This window comes from Cetorhinus maximus, chromosome 30 (genome assembly GCF_964194155.1).
Source record: "Cetorhinus maximus chromosome 30, sCetMax3.hap1.1, whole genome shotgun sequence".
Lineage (NCBI taxonomy): Eukaryota > Metazoa > Chordata > Chondrichthyes > Lamniformes > Cetorhinidae > Cetorhinus > Cetorhinus maximus.
Window position 1 is genome coordinate 11,228,957 of NC_135908.1, and position 22,542 is coordinate 11,251,498.

The following is a 22,542-nucleotide window of genomic DNA, read 5'->3' on the forward strand; positions in this document are numbered from 1 at the left end:
CACAAATGAAGATGGTTGTGGTTGTTGGAGGTCAGTCATCTCAACTCCAGGACATCACTGCAGAAGCTCTTCAGGGTAGTGTCCTAGGCCCAACCATCATCATAAAGTCAGAAGTGGGGATGTTCGCTGATGACTGCACAATGTTCAGCACCATTTGCGACTCCTCAGATACTGAAGCAGTCCATGTCGAAATGCAGCAAGACCTGGGCAATATCCAGGCTTGGGCTGACAAGTGGCAAGTTACATTCGCACCACACAAGTGCCAGACAACAAGGGAGAATCTAATCATCATCCCTTGACGTTCAATGGCATTACCATCACTGAATACCCCACTATCAACCTCCTGGGGGTTACCATTGACCAGAAACTGAACTGTACTAGCCATATAAATACTGTGGCTACCAGAGCAGGTCAGAGGCTAGGAATCCTGTGATGAGTAACTCGTTTCCTGACTCCCCAAAGCCTGTCCACCATCTACAAGGCACAAGTCAGGAGTGTGATGGAATACTCCCCACTTGCCTGGATGAGTGCAGCTCCAACAACACTCAAGAAGCTTGACAGTGTCCAGGACAAAGCAGCCAGCTTGATTGGCACCACACCCACAAACATTCACTCCCCCTACCACCGATGCACAATAGCAGCAGTGTGTTTCATCTACAAGATGCACTGCAGAAATTCACCAAGGCTCTTTCAACAGCACCTTGCAAACCCATGACCACTACCATCTTGAAGGACAAGGACAGCAGATAGATGGGAGCTCCACCACCTGGAAGTTCCCTTCCAAGTCACTCACTATCCTGACTTGGAAATATATTGCCGTTCCTTCAAGATCACAATCCTGGAACTCCCTAGTAGCACTGTGGGTGTACCTACACCACATGGACTGCAGCGGTTCAAGAAGGCAGCTCACCACCACCTTCTCAAGGACAACTAGGGATGGACAACAAACGCTGGCCCAGCCAGCGAAGGCCACATCCCATGAACGTATAAAAGAAAAAATGATTGCTGTTGTTACTGGTTAAAAGGCTAACAGCCGCCTTGGGATTATCCTCGTTCTAACAACTTTTAAACAAAGGATCTTTACATTGTTTGAGTTAGTCCTTTTCATCACTACTTGACATGTCATGATTTGTACAGAACTGTAGCTTACATTCAACTAAGCTTATCCATCATGCTTTGCGGCTATGTTACATGTAGAAAACAAATTTAACCAATATACTTAAGGATGTGACAACTAAGTTATAACAGTGCTATATTAAACTTAGTCCTGCACCTCCTTTCTTGAATAGTGGTGTTACATTTGCGGTTTTCCAATCAGCTGGGACCTTTCCAGAATCTAGGGAATTTTGGGAGATTACAGCCAATGCATCCACTATCCCTGCAGCCACTTCCTTTAAGACCGTAGGGTATAGGCCATTAGGTCCTGGGGATTTGTTAGCTTTTAGTTTTATTCTTGTCTGCAATATTTTTATAACTAATAAAACTGTTCAAAGAAAATTGAAAAAATATCTTAAATTCCCAATGATTTTTCTCCTGGGTTTCTTGCAGCAGCCCAGATTTATCTTTAAATCCTAATGACTTCAGGACAATCCTGGAGGGTGGAGAACCAGAGAGGCAGGTTTACCTGCAATCATTCCTGAACAGACTGTTCTCTCGAGTCAGGGAGCAGTTTTGTTCATTGAGGACCAAGCTATTTAACATTTAAGAAATGAGTAAATTAATTTGCACCCTTCCTACCTTCCTTCATTTAATTAATGTCTACTTGGTGTTACTCAGAAGATTTTGTTTAATAAAGGTCATTTAAGATTACGATCTTTTAATCTGACCACTGCCAGTATGTGAACATAAATAATGACACTGTCCTTTGAGGGTTCCCATGTTTAAATTTACCCTTTCTCTGCTTGCTGGAATTTTTCTGTTCTCTCCCTCAGAGGTTCCCAGTAATGTAGATGCAGTAGCTCCAACGTTAGAATACATTACAACTTAAACATTAGCAATTTGTTCAATGAAAGGTTGCACAGCACACAGACTTGGGCGTTCATAACCAAAGACTGTTGGGGAGAGGAGTCCCAAGGTTGAGCGAAAGAATGAGTCAGTAGGAAACACAAGTAGCAAGGGGACTGTGTAGATCAGGCTAGTGAAACTTCAGGAGAGTTGGAACAAGGAGTTCAGAACAGCTCAGATCTGAGTAGAATGTGATGAGAACAGCAGAAAATAAACATTGACTGTGAGAATTAAACAACTTGCTGCATTTGTTTCTGTTATCCTGACATTGACTGGAGCCACTGACCAGTTTATGCCAGGACTGTGCACTACTTTTCAACCCTCACTTTACTTCCATGTGCTTTTCAGGAGCAAGAATTGTTTTTCTTCCATGAGCTCAGCCCTGGAAGCTGTTTCTTTCTCCCGAGAGGGACTTCTATTTACAACACACTGACATCATTTATACGGGTACGTATCTCACTCGCACAACAATTGTACTGCCACAGTTAATATTGTTTATAGATATCACTAAGATGGGGCAATATATGGACAGGTGGAGGGGCTCCTTCCTATGTTCTTATTCTTTGAGGTCTCTCAGTGGTTGCACCACCTGGTATGGACCAGGACAGTCCCAGGTTCCACCTCTAGTCTGTGCTCACTTCCATGCCATAGATTTAAAGAAGAAGAAAAATCTGCAGGAATTACTGTTCCTGACTATTCCCACTGACCTTGTTTGGTTGAGAACAGAATGTGGCTCTGCTGCGATACTTCACAGAGTGGAATAGCCTGTGAACTCTCACTGTCTGGGCTCGTGTGAGGAGTAGCGATTTGCTAGTGGTACAGGTGAGGGTGAGAAGACTTGATCCTCTAGGGGAGCAGGAAGCAAATAGAGACAAAAGCTATCTTTTAAATAATTGTTCGTGTAGTGGCAGTCCCAAGCCTGGTTGGAAGAGGAGGGGGGTTGGGCTAGCACCCTCTCCCTGTAAAATCTCATCACCGCAACAGAAACAGCTAGAGGTCACCATACCGGCAAACCCCATCAAAGAAAGGACTTGATGAAATCTGCAAGGAAGTCCAATCCCTGATGAGCCCAATCTTCAACGCCAAAATCAGCACCAGAATCAGCACCTAGATTGTCCGAGCACTCGTGCAGTGTGGGAAGATGCCCCATCTGCTCCGAAAATGAGATCCTATCGACTTGACATCTTGGCCATCAGCAAAATATGGTGGACAGGCCAAGGACGCATCAGCTGTACTCCGGGCAAGAAGACGACCAAACTCATGGAGTTAGCCTCATATTCTACAGATGCTCAGCACAAGCCTTAGTTGGGTGGAAGCCAGTAAATCATCACCACCAGATCCTACACAAGGCACATCAAAGTCACTGTTGTGCAAATTTATGAACCAACAGAAACAAACAGAGCAGGATAAAGATGACTTCTACCATCAATTTCAGGACATGCTGGATGAGGCACGCAGCTAAGATATCAAGCTACTGATCATGACCTCAGTGCTAAGCTCGGTGGCAAGTGGCGAGGACTGAACAGTACAATTGGACCCCATGGGTCAGCAACAATGCTCATCAGAAACGGCAAATGTCTGCTGGCCTTCTGGAACAGCAGTGGGTTTGACATTGGGAACACCTTCACACTTAAGGACATCCACAAAAAAGACATGGAGGTCACCATATGGTAACATGCTGATTGGGATTGACTATGTATGCATTAGCAGCAGTTGGAGGATATCCCTACAAGATGTCTGGACGTGTTGAGGTGCTGATGGAGGATCGGACCACCACCTTGTGTGGCAACATCTACCCGAAGCTGAAGAAGGCAACAACTATTAAGTTACAAAGGTTATTTGCCATGGAGAAGGACAATGACAGGTCAGACAGGGCTGGCCCCCTCCAACAGATTCAAAGTATTGTTGCGGTCAGGCAATATTAAGCAACAGTGGGAAATCTTCAAAAGAGGGATTAAGGTGAGCACAGAAGGCGCCATCAGACAGAGGAGAGCAACAAAGAAAGAATGATGGACCACTGACTCAATATGGAAGTTGATTGATGAAAGAAAGCTGGCAAAGAGCAAGACGGTCTAGGAAAAGAATATTGAGCAAACACGAGAAGATGATGTGAAGTATAGAAGACTGGATAAAGCCGTGAAGAGCTGCAGGAGAGACAAATGAGAATAGATAGAGTTAAAGCTAGGGAAGCACAAGAAACAGCAAATTGGAATGACTCCAACACACTGTATAGGGTTGGCGCAAAAAGCAACACTGTACCAATCAAAGGCAAGGACAGTAGGATGCTATTGACAGATGAGGAGCAGGAGGCGAGGTGGCTGCAAAACTTTCTGGGAGATCCTCAACTAGCCCACCTCAGCTCCATGCTTGAGTTTGGAGGTAAAAGGATATACTTGCATTCGAGGCGGTTAACAGCAAAGGTTCACTGGATTGGCCCCTGGGCTGCGGAGGTTGTCCTATGATGCAAGGCTATGTAAATTGGACTTTTATTCTCTGGAATTTGGAAGAATGAGAAGCGATCTCATTGAAACCTACAAAATTCCGAAGGGGCTTGATAGGGTAGATGCTGAGAGATGGTTCCCACCGGCTGGGGAGTCTAAGACATGGGGGTACAGTCTAAGGATAAGGGGCCAGTCATTTAGGATGAGGTGAGAAATTTCTTCACTCAAAAGGTTTTGACTCTTTGAAATGCTCTACCCAAGAGGGTTGTGGATGTTCCATTGGTGAATGCATTTAATGTTGGGGTAGACAGATTTTTGATCTTGCAGGCAATTGAGGGATTGGGTGGGAAGATGGAGTTCAATGTTAACTGTACGCCAGTTGATGAAGTTTAAGCTAAGACACAGAACCTTTATTTGCTGGAGAGAGCTTATTGACAGTTCATAGTCAACACTACTCACATGCCAGTCTCCTGCAATCCCCATTTATAGGTGTTCCAATACCCATCACCTGTTTAACAACGTAATTGATTTAAGCCTCAACAATGTAATTAATAAGACTTTGACATTGAAGCCCCAATATCAGCCATGAGCGTATTGAATGGCAGAGCAAGCTCGACGGGCCATGTGGTCTGCTCCTATTTCTTGTATTCTTGTGACAACACTGCACCTCAGAAGCTAAAAGTCAAGCCTGTTCAGAGATATAAAGAGCAACCAAGGGCCTGAAGAACAACAATGTACCTGGGTTCGATGAGATACCAGCAGAGCTATTGAATCATAGCAAGAACACTGCCACAACAGAGCTCACGGACTTGTTCAACAAGGTCTGAATGGCAGAGAATATCCCAGATAACTGGAGGTGAGGGATAGTCATCAAGCCAAAGAAGGAGGAACTTCAGTGACTGCAACAACTGGAGGGGCATAACACTGTTGTCAGTACCTGGCAGAGTGTTCAGCGCTGTGCACCTGAACAGATTGAAAGTAGAAGGAGATGATACCCTTTGAGAAGAACAGGCAGGACTCCAGGGTGCCAGATCATGCAACGCGCAAATCTTTATGCTCTGGAACATCATAGAGCAGAGCCTAGATTATCAGAAGCCACTTGTTATGGACTTCATTTATTCCAATAAGACTTTCGCCACCATCCATTGGCAGTCACTCTGGTACATCGCAAGACAGTATGGCATCTGGAGCGGTATATTAATATCTTCAAAGCCCTATACCATGACTTCAGCTGTTGCGCCAAGACCAGTAAGGGCACCATGGACTCCTTCAGCATCATCATAGGAATATGGCAAAGCTGCATAATCTCCTCATTTCTTTTCCTCTTGGTTTTTGATTTCATCATGAGGAAGACGATCATGGGCGCAGACTTTAGCATCCCGTGGCAACACCATCGGTTGTTGGACTTGGATTTTACAGACAACATTGCCTTGCTAGCCAAAGAATCGCGTGCACCCCAAGACATGACCACCAGTTTTGACAGTAGCAGTGCCAAGGTTGACCTACATATCAACTGTGAGAAGACCAAGATGATGACGACTAGACAGCAACAAGGCCCCCCACCACCCACCATCGGGTAACAGAACATTGAAGAAGTTGGCAACTTCCCATACCTAGGAAGAGCATCTCCAGAGAGGGTGATGTGGATATGGGTGGCCACACAAGAATTGGCAAAGCAACATTGGTCTTCCAGTGGGTCCATACTGTGTGGGTATCCAAAACTACCAACATGGCCATGAAAGCTGCGATTCCACATGTCCATGGTAGTACCAACCGCAATGCGTGCCAGCGAGATATGGAAGCAAACAGCAAAGGTGTCATGTAAGTTGGATGTCTTTCACCAGTGCTGCCTACATAAGAAGTTGGGTATCATATGGAGAGACAACACTTGCAGTGAGAAAGTGCTGCAGTGGACTGGTCAGATTGTGGGATATTGACAGGACACATCCTTTGCCTCTGGGCGTACACCTCAGTGTGGCAGTTGAGTGGACATCACAGGGCAAGGCAAAATAAGACCTGGGGAAGTACGTATAAGGAGGACTTCCAAGAGCGGGACACTACCTAGGCTAGAGCAAAAGTGATTGCTGTAGGGTGGGGCTGGTCAGAGTCTTGTTGCCTATTGTCCTGCATGGAACCGGAGGGTCTGTAAGTCTGAGTAAGTAAGTTGTGGCGGCTGGTACCTGTCCGCTTGGCTAAGCGAGTAGGATTTTCTGAATCAGAAGGTCGTGATTTCAAACCCCACTTCAGAAAGTTGAACACAAAAATCAGACTGACAATTCAGTGCTGCACTGTCATAGGTGTTGATCTTTGGATGAGACAAACTGAGACTGCCTCTCCCTCAGGTAGGATTTGAAAGATAGCATGGCATTTTTTGAAGAAGATCAGTGACCTCTACCATTTAGAAGAACAAGGGTAGCAGATGTGTGAAAACACCACCATCTGCAAGTTCCCCTCCAAGCCACACACCGCCCTGACTTGGAACTAAAATGCTGTTCCTTCACTGTTGCTGGGTCAAACAACTGGAGCTCTCTCACGAATAGCACTGTGGGTATACCTACACCACGTGGACTGCAGCGGTTCAAGAAGGCAGCTCACCACCACCACCTCAGGGGAAAATAAGGATGGGCAACAAATGCTGGTCTTGCCAGTGATGCCCACATCCCATGAAATAATTTCTTAAAATTGTTGTTTGCAGTGCTCTGGCAAATACCTATCCCTCTGATAATGTTATTAAAGCAGATTGTTGTCATTAATCATATTGCTGTTTTGTGGGATTATGCTGTATGCAAATTGTGTACAATCTTTACTACAATGGAACATTGGTGACACTTCAAAAGTACTTCATGACTGTAATGCATATGGGATTCCCTGAGGTTCTGAAAGGTGCTGTATAATTGCAAGTTTGGTATTGATCTGTATTTGTTGCAGGAGGAGTATCATAGACGTGGATTCACTGAAGTGGTGTCTCCAAATATCTACAACAGCCGTCTGTGGGAGGTTTCTGGCCACTGGCAGCACTACAGTGAGAGCATGTTCAGCTTTGAGGTAGAGAAGGAAGTATTTGCACTGAAGCCCATGAATTGCCCGGGTCACTGGTATGTGTTAAACACAGAATATTTAATTCTTTAAAAAATTTTGGAAGATATTTTGATAGTTTGTCAGGGGTCAGTTTGTAATGAACATCTTTCTTGAGGTGAGAGATATTTGTTGCCATTCTAGTTCCCCAAGAGTCAAGCAGCCAGTGTGGATGTGCAGTCACCTGTAGAGGTTGGCGGGGATTGCCGACTACCTTCATTAAAAGTCACTGGGGGTTTTTGCAATACTCCAGCAACCTGTACCAATGGGACGGGCTCCACCTGAACTTCCCCATGTCCGAATGGAAAAAGAGGGAGGTGGGAAAGGCTTTAAACTAGAAAAAGTGGTGGTGGGCGGCAGGGGGGGGATCTACAAAAATGTAAGCAGCTTTAAATGTAAACAAGAGAATATAGCAGGAGAACATCGGGAAGAATAAAGTAAGGAAGGACGTTAATAACAGGCGAATAAATAGAAAGATAGAATAGGAATCTAAAAAGATGGTTAAACAATGTGAGAGGAAATCCTATTAAAATGAATAAAAATGTCTGACCAGCAGTGCGCACACTATCCATAATCAGATGGGGGAACTGGAGATGATCATGTGTTGGGTGGAACTGGAGACGATCATGTGTTGGGAGGAACTGGGCGCAGTGGGGATTCCGAGACATAAAAATCAGGACTGGGAATTTAACATTGCAGGGTATAACATATTTAGAAAAGATAAAAGAGGAAGAATGGGGAGGTGGAGTAGCTTATTAGGGATAACATGTGGCAGCAAAAAAAGGAGATGCATCGCTCAGCTGGGCAAAAATAGAATCCATGTGGATAGAGATGAAAACTAATAAAGGATTAATAAATGATTTGGAGGAAAATATAACTGGGCCAATTAGTAAGTTTGCAGACGACACTAAGGTTGGAGGAGTTGCAGATAGTGAAGAAGATTGTCAAAGGATACAATGGGATATAGATCATTTGGTGACTTGGGCGGAGAAATGGCAGATGGAGTTTAATCTGGACAAATGCGAGGTAATGCATTTTGGAAGGTCTAATACGGGCAGGAATTATACAGTAAATGGCCTTAAGTGCATCGACGGGCAGAGGGATCTGGGTGTACAGGTCCACAGGTCACTGAAAGTGGCAATGCAGGTAGATAAGGTAGTCGGGAAGGCATTTGGCATGCTTGCCTTCATTGGCAGGGGTATTGAGTATAAAAGCTGGGAAGTCATGCTGCAGCTGTATAGAACCTTGGTTAGGCCACACTTGGAATATTGCGTGCAATTCTGGTTGCCACATTACCAGAAGGATACGGAGGCGGTGCAGAGGAGGTTTACCAGGATGGTCTGGAGGTTATTAGCTATGAGGAGGGGTTGGAGAAACTCGGATTGTTCTCATTAGAACGACGGAGATTGAGGGGCGACATGATAGAAGTTTACAAAATTATGAGTGGCATGGACAGAGTAGATAGTCAGAAGCTTTTTCCCAGGGTTGAAGAGTCAATTACTAGGGGACATAGATTTAAGGTGAGAGGAGAAAACTATAGAGGAGATGTGCGGGGCAAGTTTTTTACTTTGCAGAGGGTAGTGAGTGTCTGGAATTTGCTGCCAGAGGAGGTGGTGGAAGCAGGTACGATAGTGATGTTTAAGAGGCAGCTTGACAAATACATGAATAGGATGGGAATAGAGGGATACGGACCCCAGAAGTGCAAAATGTTTTAGTTGATGGGCAATATGATCGGCGCAGGCTTGGAGGGCCGAAGGGCCTGTTCCTGTGCTGTACTTTTCTTTGTTCTTTGTTGATTAATCACACTAATAGGTGTTGTCTACAGACCATGTAATTGTGGAAGGGAGGTGGAGGAAGAAATATGCAAACAGATTAGGGAATTGAGTAAAAAACATTGAAAAATAATTGGGAGGATTTCAACTCCCTTGATATTAATTGGACAGAGGAGGTAGGTATAGTGGATAAGAGAATGGAGTTCCTACAATGTATACAGGACAACCTTCTAACCCAATATGTAAAAAAACCCAACAAGGGAAGATTTGCTATTAGATCTATAAATGGGGAATGAACCAGAGCAGATAAAAGACGTAAAAGTAGGAGAACATCTAGGCAATAGTGACCATAATATTATGCGCTTTAAGATAATGATAGGGACTGTCATAATTATGACAAAAACCAAGTTAATAGGTTGGAGAAAAGCTGATTTTCAGAGGCTGAGAATAGAACTTGGAAAAATAAAATGGGCAACCATATTGGCAAACAATGATGTAGAACAGCAATGGGAAACATTTAGAACAGTGTTCACAGAGTACAAGGAAAATATATTCCACAAAGAGGAAAGAGCAAACTAAACACTAGTGGGTCTCCATGGATGAATAAAAATATAATGGAACAACTGAGGGTTAGGAAAGAGGCATATATTAAGTACATAGACAGCAGAGGAATGCAGGATAAGAGAGAATACAAAGAGATTAGGAAGGAAGTAAAAAAATTCAATTAGGAAGGCAAAGAGAAACTGAAATTAAGGAGCTCAACAAGGAGCTCAAAACAAAATAGACAAATATTTTCCAGGCACATCAATAAAATAAAAAGACTGCAATCGGAATAGGACCATTAAGGGATAGACAATATAATACCAAAGGTAACAATAGACAAATGACAGAAATATTAAATAATTATTTTACTTCGGTAGGGGAGAGAGAACAGATAGACGTGACATTGAGTGATGAGATGGGCAATGAGATGAGTACATTTTAAATGCAGAATAAAAGGGATGCATTCAACAAACTAAACAAACCCCAAAGAGGACAAGGGCCCTGGTCCGGATGGATTGCATCCGTGTATTTTAAAATAATCTAGGGAAGAAATCGTAGAGGTCTTATTGCTCGTACTGAATATTTCATTGGAAAATGTGTCATGCCAGAGGACTTTCAGATAGCTAATGTAATTCTTATATTTAAGAAGGGGGGCAGAACATGCCCAGGGAATATCATTAGACCAGCCAGTTTAACATTGGTGGTAAGAAAAGTCTTGGAACCCCAATGAAAAGAGAGAATAGAAGAAAGTCCAGAAATGAGAAATAATCCAAATGGAATTCAAAAGGGAAAATCTGGACCAATAACATTGAATTTTTGATTAAGTAACAGAGAGAGTAGACAATGGTTATGCAGTAGATGTAGTTTATTTGGATTTTCAGAAGGCCTTCGATATGGTATCTCAGACTAATGATTAAGGTCAGAGAATGTGAAAGCTTGGGACATGTCACAGAATGGATTGCTAGCTGGCTTCAAGACAGAAAGCAGAGTGGGAGTAAGTGGGAAATTAGTATTATTAAGAAAGTTGTATTGGAGAAATTAATGGGACTGAAGGTTAATAAGTACCTGGGACCTGATATTCTACATCCCAGAGTGTTTAAAGAGGTTGCAATAGAGATAGTTGATGCATTGGTGATCATCATCCAAAATTCTATAGATTCTGGAATGGTTTCTGCAGATTGGAAGGTAGCAAATGTCACCCCACTATTTAAGAAGGGAGGGAGAGAGAAAACAGGGAACTACAGACTCATTAGCTTTATATCAATAGTAGAGAAAATGCTGGAATCCGTTATAAAGGATGTGACAAATGAACATTAGGTGATAATGATCTGATTGGCATAGTCAACATGGATTAATGAACGGGAAATCATGTTTGACGAACCTGTTGGAATTTTTTGAGGATGTTACTGACAGTATTGTTAAAAGGGGAGTCAGTGGATGTACTTTACTTGGATTTTCAGAAGGCTTTTGACAAAATCCCCCACAAGAGGTTAGTTAGTAAAATTAAAGTACATGTGATAGGAGGTTATATACTGGCATGAACTAAGGATTGGTTAACAGGCAGAAAACAGTAGAAATAAACGGGTAATTCTCACATTGGCAGGCTATGACTAGTGGGTACTGCAAGAATCAGTACTTGGGCCCCAGCCGTTCACAATATATATCAATTATTTGGATGTGGGGACCGAATGTAATATTTCCAAGTTCACAAATGTCACAAAGCTAGGTGGGAATGTGTGTTGTGAGGAAGATGCAAAGCAACTTCAAGGGAATTTGGACAGAGTGAGTGGGCAAGAACATGGCAGATGGAATATAATGTGGAAAAATGCGAGGTTATCCACTTTGGTAGGAGGAACAGATGTGCAGAGTATTTCTTAAATGGTGAGAGATTAGAAAGCGTAGATGTACAAAAGGACCTGGGTGCCCATGAAACCATAGAAAAGTTACGGCGCAGAAAGAGGCTATTCAGCCCATCGTGTCTGTGCTGGCTGAAAAAACTAGCCACCATTCTAATTTCACCTTCCAGAACCCGGTCCGTAGCCTTGCAGGTTACAGCATTTCAGGTGCAGATCCAGGTACCTTTAAATGAATTGAGGATTTCTGCCTGAACCACCAATCCAGACAGTGAATTCAGTGCCGGTAAATTCCAGACATCTACCACTCTCTGGGTGAAAAAGCTTTCCCTAATATCCTCTCTAATCCTTCTACCAATCACTTTGACCTCTCCACTAGGGGAAACAAGTCTTTCCTGTCTACGCCCCTCATAATTTTGTACACCTTGTTTTGTGTCCACATCAGTAAGTCACTGAAAGCTAACATGCAGGTGCAGCAAGCAATTAGGAAGGCTAATGGTATGTTAGCTTTTATCACAAGAGGATTTGAGTATAGGAGTAGCGAAGTCTTGCTTCAATTGTATAGAATAAAAGCAAATTACTGCGGATGCTGGAAATCTGAAACAAAAACAGAAAATGTTGGAAAAATTCAGCAGGTCCAACAGCATCTGTGGAGAGAAAAACAGAGTTAACGTTTCGAGTCCATTTGACTCTTCAGAGCTCTGAAGAAGAGTCATACGGACTCGAAACATTAACTCTGTTTTTCTCTCCACAGATGCTGTTAGACCTGGGTTTTTCCAGCATTTTCTGTTTTTGTTTCAATTGTATAGAACCTTGGTTAGAGCGCACCTGGAGTACCGTGTGCAGTTTTGATTCCCTTGCCTCAAAGGATACAATTGGCATAGAGGGAGTGTAGCAAAGGTTCGCCAGACTTGTTCCCGGGATGGTGGGACTGTCTTATGAAGAGAGATTAGGGAAATTGGGCCTGTATTCTCTAGAGTTTTGAAGAATGATCTCATTGAAACCTACAAAATACTTAAAGGAATAGACAGGGTAGATGCAGGTAAGATGTTTCCCCTGTTTGGGGAGTCTAGAACCATGGGACACAATTTCAAAATAAGGGGGAAGTCACTTGACACTGAGATGAGAATTTTTTCACTCAATGGGCTGTGAACCTTTGGAGCCCTCTACCCCAGAGGGCTATGGAAGCTTAGTCATTGAGTATGTTGGAAGCAGAGATTGACAGATTTCTAAATACCAATGACATAGAGGGACATGGGGAAAAATTAATTCAAGTGGATGATCAGCCATGCTCGTATTGAATGGTAGAGCAGGCTCGATGGGCTGAATGGCCTACTCTTGCTTCTATGTTCCTAATGGGTAGTTGTTCAAAGTAGCAGAAGGTGGGAAGTGGTGTTCCACAACAATCAGTGTTGGAACCACTGCTGTTCACAACTTATGTTAATAACTTGGACTTTGAATCAGAAACACAATTTCTAAATTTGAGGATGTCACCAAATTGGGTGCAGGGTGGATAGCCAAATACTGAAGACTGCAGCAAATTATAGGAGTACATTACTAAGCTTTCAGAATGGGCAAATAATTGGCAAATGAAGTTCAATGCAAATAAATATGAGGTAATACATTTTGGTCAGAAGAATAGGGAGGTCACTTATTTGGGAGATGCAAGTCGAGGTGGGGTAGAGGAACAGAGGGATCTCGGAGTGCAAATACACCAACCACTAAAAGTTGTACAGCAGATTTAGCAGAGCCATTTTAAAAAACAGAGAAAAGAGAAAACCAAGCATTATTTTCAGAGAAATAGAATTGAAAAGTAGACAAGTTATATTAAACCTGTATCCAAAAGGATATAGAGACACTGGAAAAGATGAAGGGTGAGAAGATTTACAAGGATGATACCAGAATTTCGTGGGTATGCATATCGGGAAAGAATTAACAGGCTGGGTCTCTTTTGAAAAAAGGCTGAGGGGTGACCTAATATAGGTATTTATAATTATTGAAGGTTTTGACAGAATGGGTACCGAGAGAATGTTTCCTCTTGTGCAGAAGAGATTACGAGAGGCCGTCAATATAAGATAGTCATCAAGAAATCCAACAGGGAATTCTGAAGAAACTTCTTTATCCAGTGAGTGGTGAGAATGTGGAAGTCGGTACCACGGGGCGTGGTTGAAATGAATAGTACAGATGCATTTAAGGGGAAGCTAGACAAGCATTTGAGGGATACAAAGGTAGATTGAGGAAAGAGGAGAGGAAACTCGAGTGGTGCATATACACCAGCATAGAGTGGTTGGGCTGAATGACCTGTTTCTGTGCCATATGTTCTGCGTAATACTATATAACTTATGCCAGTGTCCCCACACTATTGGTACAATACTGGGGCCAGAGCCCTCTTAGAGTTCAGCAATACCCCAAACATGGATGACTCTAGATTCAGTTTAATGGATTTGTATCAATCTGTGGACCTGGGTTGATCTATGTCAGACTGAGACTGATTCCTGAAGGGAGACTTGGTTCTGAGGAGAAGTGGTATACCAGATTAATTGTGACAGAATGCTCTAATACACTGTTTCTATCAGTTTGATGTTTGACCATCGCCCACGGTCCTGGCGTGAACTCCCTCTGCGGTTAGCTGACTTTGGTGTTCTTCATCGCAACGAGCCTTCGGGAGCATTAAGCGGATTAACTAGAGCGCGCCGTTTCGAACAGGATGATGCTCACATCTTCTGTACGATAGAGCAGGTGAGTGAAATACAGCACTCTGATCTCACTCACCTTTTTAACCTGTAGCAGAGGTGGCTCCTTATAACTTGAGCAGAAATTGAAACTTAATTTAGATAATATTTTGTCTAAAAGTTATTCTGCTGAAGAGTGAGAATAAAGTTTTAACTTAGGATCCTTAAGGCGCGGAGTCTCACCGGGGTACAGTTCCTGAAGACAATGACTCTCAACTGGGCACTATTGCTGAGGGCCGTTTCATGGCACCAGATGCCCATAGATAAGGAATGGAATTTTATTCTTGAGAGTTGAGCTTACGCGGTTATTCCAGATCTTTATGCAGGCCTGAGCTAGCAGGTGTCACTGGCCAGAGATCAGGAAGACCCTCAGATGAGTTTTCCTTTTCCCAGCCCAAGGGCAGAGGTCAGGGGTGACACCTAATTACCATCACAGCTGAGGTCAGTTTACTCAGCACAGCCCAGTGACCAAACCCCTGGACATTCTGCTCCATCTGACACAGTGACTTGCTGCTTATCACAATCCACGAGATGTATTCAGTTTGCAGAATGGCTTGTCCCTTTGCTGGTTTTGGAGTTGGATGTTTTTATTCTCCTTGTTTTCTTATTTCAGGTTGAGGAGGAGATAACGGGTTGCCTGGACTTTCTCCGCTCGGTGTATGGCGTGTTTGGCTTCAGTTTCCAGCTCAACCTCTCCAAACGGACAGAGAAGTTTCTTGGAGATGTGAACTTGTGGCAGCAGGCGGAAAAGGCAAGGGATTGCTGGACTGTGCCGGTTAATGTGGAAAGACAGTGATTAGTACTGATAGTGAGTTGGCTTAACATCAATCGTGAGAGGCTGCACTCACTACTATCTTATCAGTCTTGCACCAGGGCAGCTGGATTTAACTTTTGTGGAGAGCCTTGTAAACCAACACTGGTTATCTGATACATCGAATTCTGGATGTAAGAGCTATCGTGGCCCTATTGAAAAGGAGGTCTTCAAGCTGTTTATAGCACGTGACCTCCAAACTGTACTGCATCCAACCCTTGCTGTGCCTACCCTGGGAACATTTGACCAGGCAGGGTAGAGAGAGCATACTCTGTATCTAACCCCTGCTGTACCTGTCCTGAGAGTGTTTGATGGGGATAGTGTAGAGGGAGCTTTACTCTGTATCTAACCCCTGCTGTACCTGTCCTGGGAGTGTTTGATGGGGATAGAGTAGAGGGAGCTTTACTCTGTATCTAACCCCCTGCTGTACCTGTCCTGGGAGTGTTTGATGGGGACAGTATGGAGGGAGCGTTATTCTGTATTTAACCCTGTCCTCTGCCTGCCCCGGGAGTGTTTGATGGGGACAGTGTAGAGGGAGTTTTACTCTGTATCTAAGTCCATCCTGTACCTGCCCTGGGAGTGTTTGATGGGTCAGTGTAGAGGGAGCTTTACTCTGTATCTAAGTCCATCCTGTACCTGCCCTGGGAGTGTTTGATGGGGACAGTGTAGAGGGAGCGTTCCTCTGTATCTAACCCTGTGCTGTACTTGTCCTCGGAGTATTTGATGCTGACGTTTGGAAAATGTGCGTTGTCTGGCATTCACATTGAACTTCATTAAGCATGAAACCTATTAAAGCCAGGTTTTAAACAAATGTAACAGTAAAATAAACTGAGTTTTGTCATCTTATTTCCTGTGGTTTAGCAGTTGGAATGCAGTTTGAACAAGTTTGGCGAGCGCTGGAGACTGAGTGAGGGGGACGAAGCTTTGTATGGACCAAAGGTTAGTATGGAGTTTAGCTCTGGTGTAATCATCATCTGCTCAAAATTAGCAGAGATTTTCTGATTCTCTGATTTACTGCAGATCGACATTGAGATAAAGGACGCTGTAGGCCGATACCATCAATGTGCAACCATCCAGCTGGACTTCCAGCTACCCATTAAGTTTAATCTGACGTACGTTAGGTGAGTTCAGTTTGAAGATGTCTTTGTAACTTCTCAGCATCCTGCTCGTTTCCTAATTTTAGTTTTGGTTCCCCACTCCCCCGTCTGTTTGCACTGTCTGCAGGGTTGGTGGGTACAGCAGTTGCTCTGTCACCACCGATGTAGGATCAAACTTTGCAGACTGGGTTAGTCCCACTTTCCCCATCTATCTGAGTATGCTGATCACAGCTTGGGTAGCAATTGCTTTGATGGAACTGGCTTCAGAGCCAATGTTGGGGAGGGGGGAAGATCAATTAGGGTTCTTGTGACTGACTATAGTTCAGCAACTCCCGTGGGAAGTGGTGTGTGGGATAGGATCAGATTTGATGGCACGATGCTACACTGTTAAATAGCTAGCTTGGATTCATGTGTGAATAATGGTGACTGGGGTGAGCTTCTGGGCAGTGGCTGCTCCTTCTGACCAGCATCCCAGTAAGACCAGTGGTTTCAGAGAGGTGGGAGAGTAACTGGGTAGGTTAGGTTGGGTTGGTGGGTAGGTGTGAAGACTTGGAGCTGGTGGTGGGAAGGCCTTTGTTTTCTATTGCTGTTGCTGGTTCACTTTCCTGTTCTCTATAGTAAGGATGGAATGGATGGAAGCCGCCCGGTTATCATTCACCGCGCTGTGTTGGGATCGCTGGAACACATGGTGGCTATCCTTGCTGAGAACTACGCCGGGAAATGGTAATGTTTCAAATACCAAACACTTTAGAGAATGAGTGTCTCACTCAGAAATTCTGCTGGTCTCGCCCTCAGCTGGCCAGAGGTGTCTGGATCCAGAGTCAGAGTGTTGTTACAGTACCAGCTCCGTTCACTGTAATGGAAATCCTCAACATGTGGTCTCTGTGATGCTGCAGCGATGCTTTATGTTTTATTTCTACAATGTAGATAACGCACTCAAGGCATTCCCACAATGTAGCATGGGAATGAAGTCATATGTAGTACCAGATAGGGTTGGGATGGGTCACTTCCCATGAAGTGAATTGGATTGCTGACTCCAGATTGCAAGGACTTACTGTAAATGCAGCACATTCCTGGCAACCACCCACTCTCTCTCTCCCCCCCTCCCCCCACTCCAGTCTTAACACTTGACGCATTTGTGGGAACTGACACTCCCATGGAAACAACAGAAACAATGAGTTGGTAAATTACTAACTTGAGTCTTTGTCCTGTTTAATGTTCCTATTCAAAAAATTAAACTTTGAAGTTGAATATGTTGACAATGCACAGGAGCTGCTGTGATAACTGTTGAATTAAATGTATCCTTTCCACCGCTCCCATCAAGTAAGATAGAGTTCAATGGAAAAGTGTGGGTGCTGCTATCTGTGACAGCTAAAGCTCTGCCTGATGCTCTGGTCCCCCTGCTCGTCAGTCCCTTATAACGAAGGCTGTAATGGTGATTTTTCTGTGCTCAGTCTAACTTTTCTTCCATCCCACAGTCCAGTCCTGGTTTGGGCTCTGAGCACTTTTCAAGTTCATGCTGAATAATTAGTAGCAATTTTCTGCTCTGGGCCTTTACCTATATGTACTTGATTGGCGTTTATTCCACAAGTAACCTTCCCAGTCATGGGGATTTCAATCCTATCAGTCTGAGCTGGTTTGGATCCCAGATCCTGAGGGGTGAGTGCCTGGTATCTGAGGCTCTGTTAATACTCTTTGCATTCACTCCCTGTCCAGCTCTGTGTCACTTGCAGGAGTGGCCAATATGCTGAAATAATCAGCTATTCCGAGTATAACAGCACTGTTGATTGGAAGAAGGCAGCTGGCGAGTAAACATTATTAGGGGATTATTGATGTCAGTGCAAACATTGTGGAGCTTTAAATGGGAACAGATGGACAGTGAGGATTAGACCCGAGCTTTAACGATTTATCTCTCAACTGGTCTGCCTCACAGGGCACCCGTGGGAAAAGGTGACATTGGCCTATTCGCAAGCCTTTGTAATTATCCCCTTGAACCTAGGTTCCTAATAATCTTTCTCCACGCATTTCTCTCATCTGCCCTCCCCATCCCACTTTTTTAATCCCCTCCACCCACTTGCTCAACCCTGTGACTGCACTCTCTCTGACATTTATAAACTGGCTACGGGTATTTTCCCTCCTGTGCTAAGGCCCTTACTGTCCGCAATGCGAGGATGCTACAAGTTATTAGATCACAGCCCATTTCCCTGCATCTGGCTCTTCAGCTGCAATTTGCTACCCCTTCTGCTTGTTCCCAAATCTATTAACTTGTCAAATACTTTTTATAAATGCATAAATTTACTGTTCAGATCTGTTACCTATAAGGACATTGAAAGCCTGATTGATCTGATTTATGATCTGTTTGAATGTCTCGACTATTATTCACATTTATTATTAGAATCCTCTTGTAAATGTAATGGTGTCGTCTAGTCAGAAATGTCTGAAAGGGTGGTAGAGGTTAAGTCCTCATTGCACTTAAACTATATTTGCATATGCACTCGGAGTGCCGTAACCTTCAGGCCTACAGAATAAGAGTTGGAACATGGGATTAGGCTGGATGGCTTTTTCTCAGCTGCCACAGACATGATGGGCCAAATGGCGGCCTCCTGTGCTGTAAATTTTCTATGTTTCTGAGATTAAGCTCAGCAATGAGGTAGGAATTGAACTGCTACTGTTTGAATTTGACTTGTATCAAATATTTCTTTTTGTTTGAATTTGAGTTCACTGCTGACATTGAGAGTTTGAAATTGAAAGTGTTCCATTCTGCAAACGATCATCCCTTAAACCGAAAAATTGATCAAACGCAAAATGAGAAAATGTAATGCAAAACGATGTTATGATCTCCATAAAGATTGATAGCTTTTGAAAAGTGATCCATACTTCATTAGTAGTTGAAAGGATGATACAGCAAGATTTTGGGTTTTCAGAATTTTACTGATTAAATTTTACTTCGTATTTAGTTATAGCGTTTAGTCTGTCTTTGTAGGCAACTTATGTTTTAGCCACAAAGCAGAACATTCCCCTTTTCAAATAGTCGTTTGGTAGTATAGAACTTGAGAATATTGCTGAAAAAGGAGACATGTCAAAGCTTTTCGCTCATCAGGACACTTTGCAAGAATACCAATATAAGGGGGAAACAATTTATGCTATGTGAGAAGAGAGTGCTGATTGGTTGGCAAGTGGACTCTGATTGGTAAAGGCATTGCCATAGAGAATGCACCAGTTGATGATGACTGACAGTTAACTGCCAGCATTGTTTGAAATTTAAGCCAAGCAGCTTGACCCTGATGGGGTATTGCCTTGACCAGAGGTCAGAAAATGGCTGTCACTTATTTTGTTTAGCTGAAATGGGTGCAACGTGTGTACATGTTCTTTCTGTCTGCAAAGAACAGGGCCCTGTGTATTAATAAATGTAGCTTCCAGTACACGCAAATGCGCCACACTGCAAGCCCGACTGACAATCTTAAATTGGTTGTCAGTGTAATTCTTAGCAGATAGAGTTGTTTAGCAAATATTGTGCAAACACAGAATCACATCTATTGTTGGACATTGTGTTTTGAATTTTGCAAGCATGGCTTGGTTGGGTACAGTCTGTACCTTGCCTGTTGCAAACAGTGGCTGGGACATACTGTTTGATACAATCTGCCAGTCTTTGGGACGTACAGCCTACATACCTTGCATCACACTGACACTGAAATTTATATTCCACATTACTCATTTGTGCGAAAGGCAGAAGTCTTTTTGGCTTGGCAGCAGCATCCTGTTAGTGGCGAATACCACTTGTTTTGCTACTGCATAGTGGCAGCGTGAAATTTTTGAGATACCTTGCCCTTCCGGGGTATTCTGAGGTAGACTGGGTACTTTTCAGGGCTGAAAGTGATGGCCTTAGGCTCGTTCATGAGTTTATGTGATATACAGCACAAAATGATCTGATCAGGATGGCGATTGTCCTGCAGGATGCCTTTGATGTGCCCTATTTCAGCATCAAGTTTGCATGGTGAGCAAGTGGCTCGGGCCCTATTTACACCTTGCCGATAAGACCAATCTTATAGTGTGTGAAACTGTAAGAATCCCAATGCGTATATTAACCAGTGAAGGTAGGCTTGCGGGGGACCGTGATAGAGAAGAACCCCCTTGCAGATTCCTCAACTAGTACGTCAAGGAAGGGGAGTTCATTTGACTGCACTATTTCAAAGGTGAATTTGAGTGCAAGATGGAACCCATTAAGACATGTAAGGAAACTTACATGCAGCTGCAGATTTAAATATAGTGAACATATCATCCACATATCGGAAATATGCAAGTGGTAGGAGGTTAGGTGTCATTCCATCGAAGACATGTTTCTCATGGAACCCAACAAAGATGTTTGCGAGAGCTGGGCCTAGAGGGGATCCCTTGGCAACTCCATCCGTTTGGGCATACATGGCGTCATTAAAACTGAACTGCGTGAGTTGCTGAGTTCATAAGTTCAGTGAATACTGATTCATGCAATGGTGACTGGTCTAGGTTGCCATGATATAGTGCTGCAGTGCAAATATCTTTAGCTTCCTTAAGTGGAACATTGGTGAATAGGCTAGCAATGTCAAATGAGCACATGGACACAGCATTGCTATCGATATGCAAGTCCTGTATGGCCTTCGCAAATGTGAAGTATGAATGTGGAAAACTTGGTCAAAACTGGTTGTAACAATTTGTCCAACCATTTGGCCAATTCATGTTGTGCAGAACCAGTCATAGATAAGAAAAGGCGTAAAGGGACATCACTTTTGTGTGTCTGGGGCAGTCCATATATACGTGGACAGTGAGGATGAACCCTGTCATATATATCAAGTGGTAGCTCATTGCTCTTACACAAGTCCAGCAAATAATTTTCTTTTTTTAGCTTACCTTTGAGCAGGGCTTTCCGGCCATGTTGAGCGGCAGGTCCAATGGATACAAATTTGGACCAGTCATTAAGAATGGCATGCATTATGTTGATATAGTCACACTTGTTATGGATGACTGTTCTCGTCCCTTTGTCAGGTTTACTGATGTGTATGTCCAGGTTGGTCTTAAGGCCTCACAATGCTGTAAGACATTAGCGTTGCATGTGAAAGTTAGACAGGATTCATTGTCTTCAGTGGATGCTGAATTGTGGTGGGATAGTTGGGAGTAGAGGAGTTCAAACTCAGGAAATACATCTTCCCATTTGATTTGGGATGAAAGCACACCAAAATTGAAACCATGCACAAGAATAAAATCCTCGCTTTCTGAGAGTACCTGATCAGAGAGGCTTGTGTGTTTAATGGCATCATTAATTGCGTTGCCAAACCGCTTCTTAAGTGAGTTCATGGTGCGGATGTTTTTGAACTGTTTATGGCATGGGCATCTATTGAAGCAACGTTGCCACATAAATGGATCAAATTGAAAAATGAAAGTAATCTCTGCACCTCAGGCCAAGCGCAGTGTAGGGTACGGCCTAAATTAGTAACGCTTTTACCATTCTGTTCAATCTCATCTCGCATAAGCGCTCACTCGATCAGGGCACTCTCACTTTAGCATGATCAGTACATTTGGAAATGAAAACTGGCGCAACCTTGGGTTTAATACACGCTTGGAGAAATTCGAAAAGCTTCGACATGTCTCTTTTTTCAGCAATCCCCTTTTTTTCTTTTAGCGCAACCAAAAACACACTTCACAGAGATACTATACACTGTCCTTTAAGTAAGTGAATAAGCAATGGGAGCAGGAGTAGGCCAATTGTCCCATTAAGCCTGCTCTGCCATTCGATGAGACCATGGCTGATCTGATTGTGGCTTTGTAGATAAAAATCTGTCCAACTCCGCCTTGAATATATTCAATAACCCAGCCCCCACTGCTCTTTGTGGAAGAGAATTGCAAAGACTAATGACCTTCTGAGAGAGGAAATTACTCCTGTCTCCGTCTTAAATGGGAGACCCTTTATTTTTAAACTAGTTCTAATACTTCCCGTGAGGAAAATTATCCTTCCAGCATCTAACATTTCAAGCCCCTTCAGAATCTTAAATGTTTCAATAAGATCACCTCTCATTCTTCTGAACTGGAATGAGTATAGGACCAACCTGCTCAATCTTTCGTCATAAGACAACCCCTTCATCCCAGAAATCAGTGAATCTTCTCTGAATTGCCTCCAATGCAAGTATAATCCCTCCTTAAGTAAGGAGACTAGAATTGTACACAGTACTCTGGGCATGGACTT

General features: G+C 43.4%; 1 protein-coding gene across 1 annotated transcript in view; it reads left to right on the forward strand.

Moving 5' to 3' along the window:
* The window catches only part of LOC144670068 (threonine--tRNA ligase 1, cytoplasmic-like), a 43,230-nt gene that overhangs the window by 15,152 nt on the left and 5,536 nt on the right, over positions 1-22,542 (forward strand). The window contains exons 10-16 of the mRNA XM_078532454.1: positions 2,353-2,451; positions 7,374-7,540; positions 14,265-14,427; positions 15,034-15,171; positions 16,093-16,170; positions 16,252-16,352; positions 16,947-17,051. Of these exons, the coding sequence (XP_078388580.1) occupies positions 2,353-2,451; positions 7,374-7,540; positions 14,265-14,427; positions 15,034-15,171; positions 16,093-16,170; positions 16,252-16,352; positions 16,947-17,051 (851 nt within the window). The remainder of the gene's footprint in view (positions 1-2,352; positions 2,452-7,373; positions 7,541-14,264; positions 14,428-15,033; positions 15,172-16,092; positions 16,171-16,251; positions 16,353-16,946; positions 17,052-22,542) is intronic.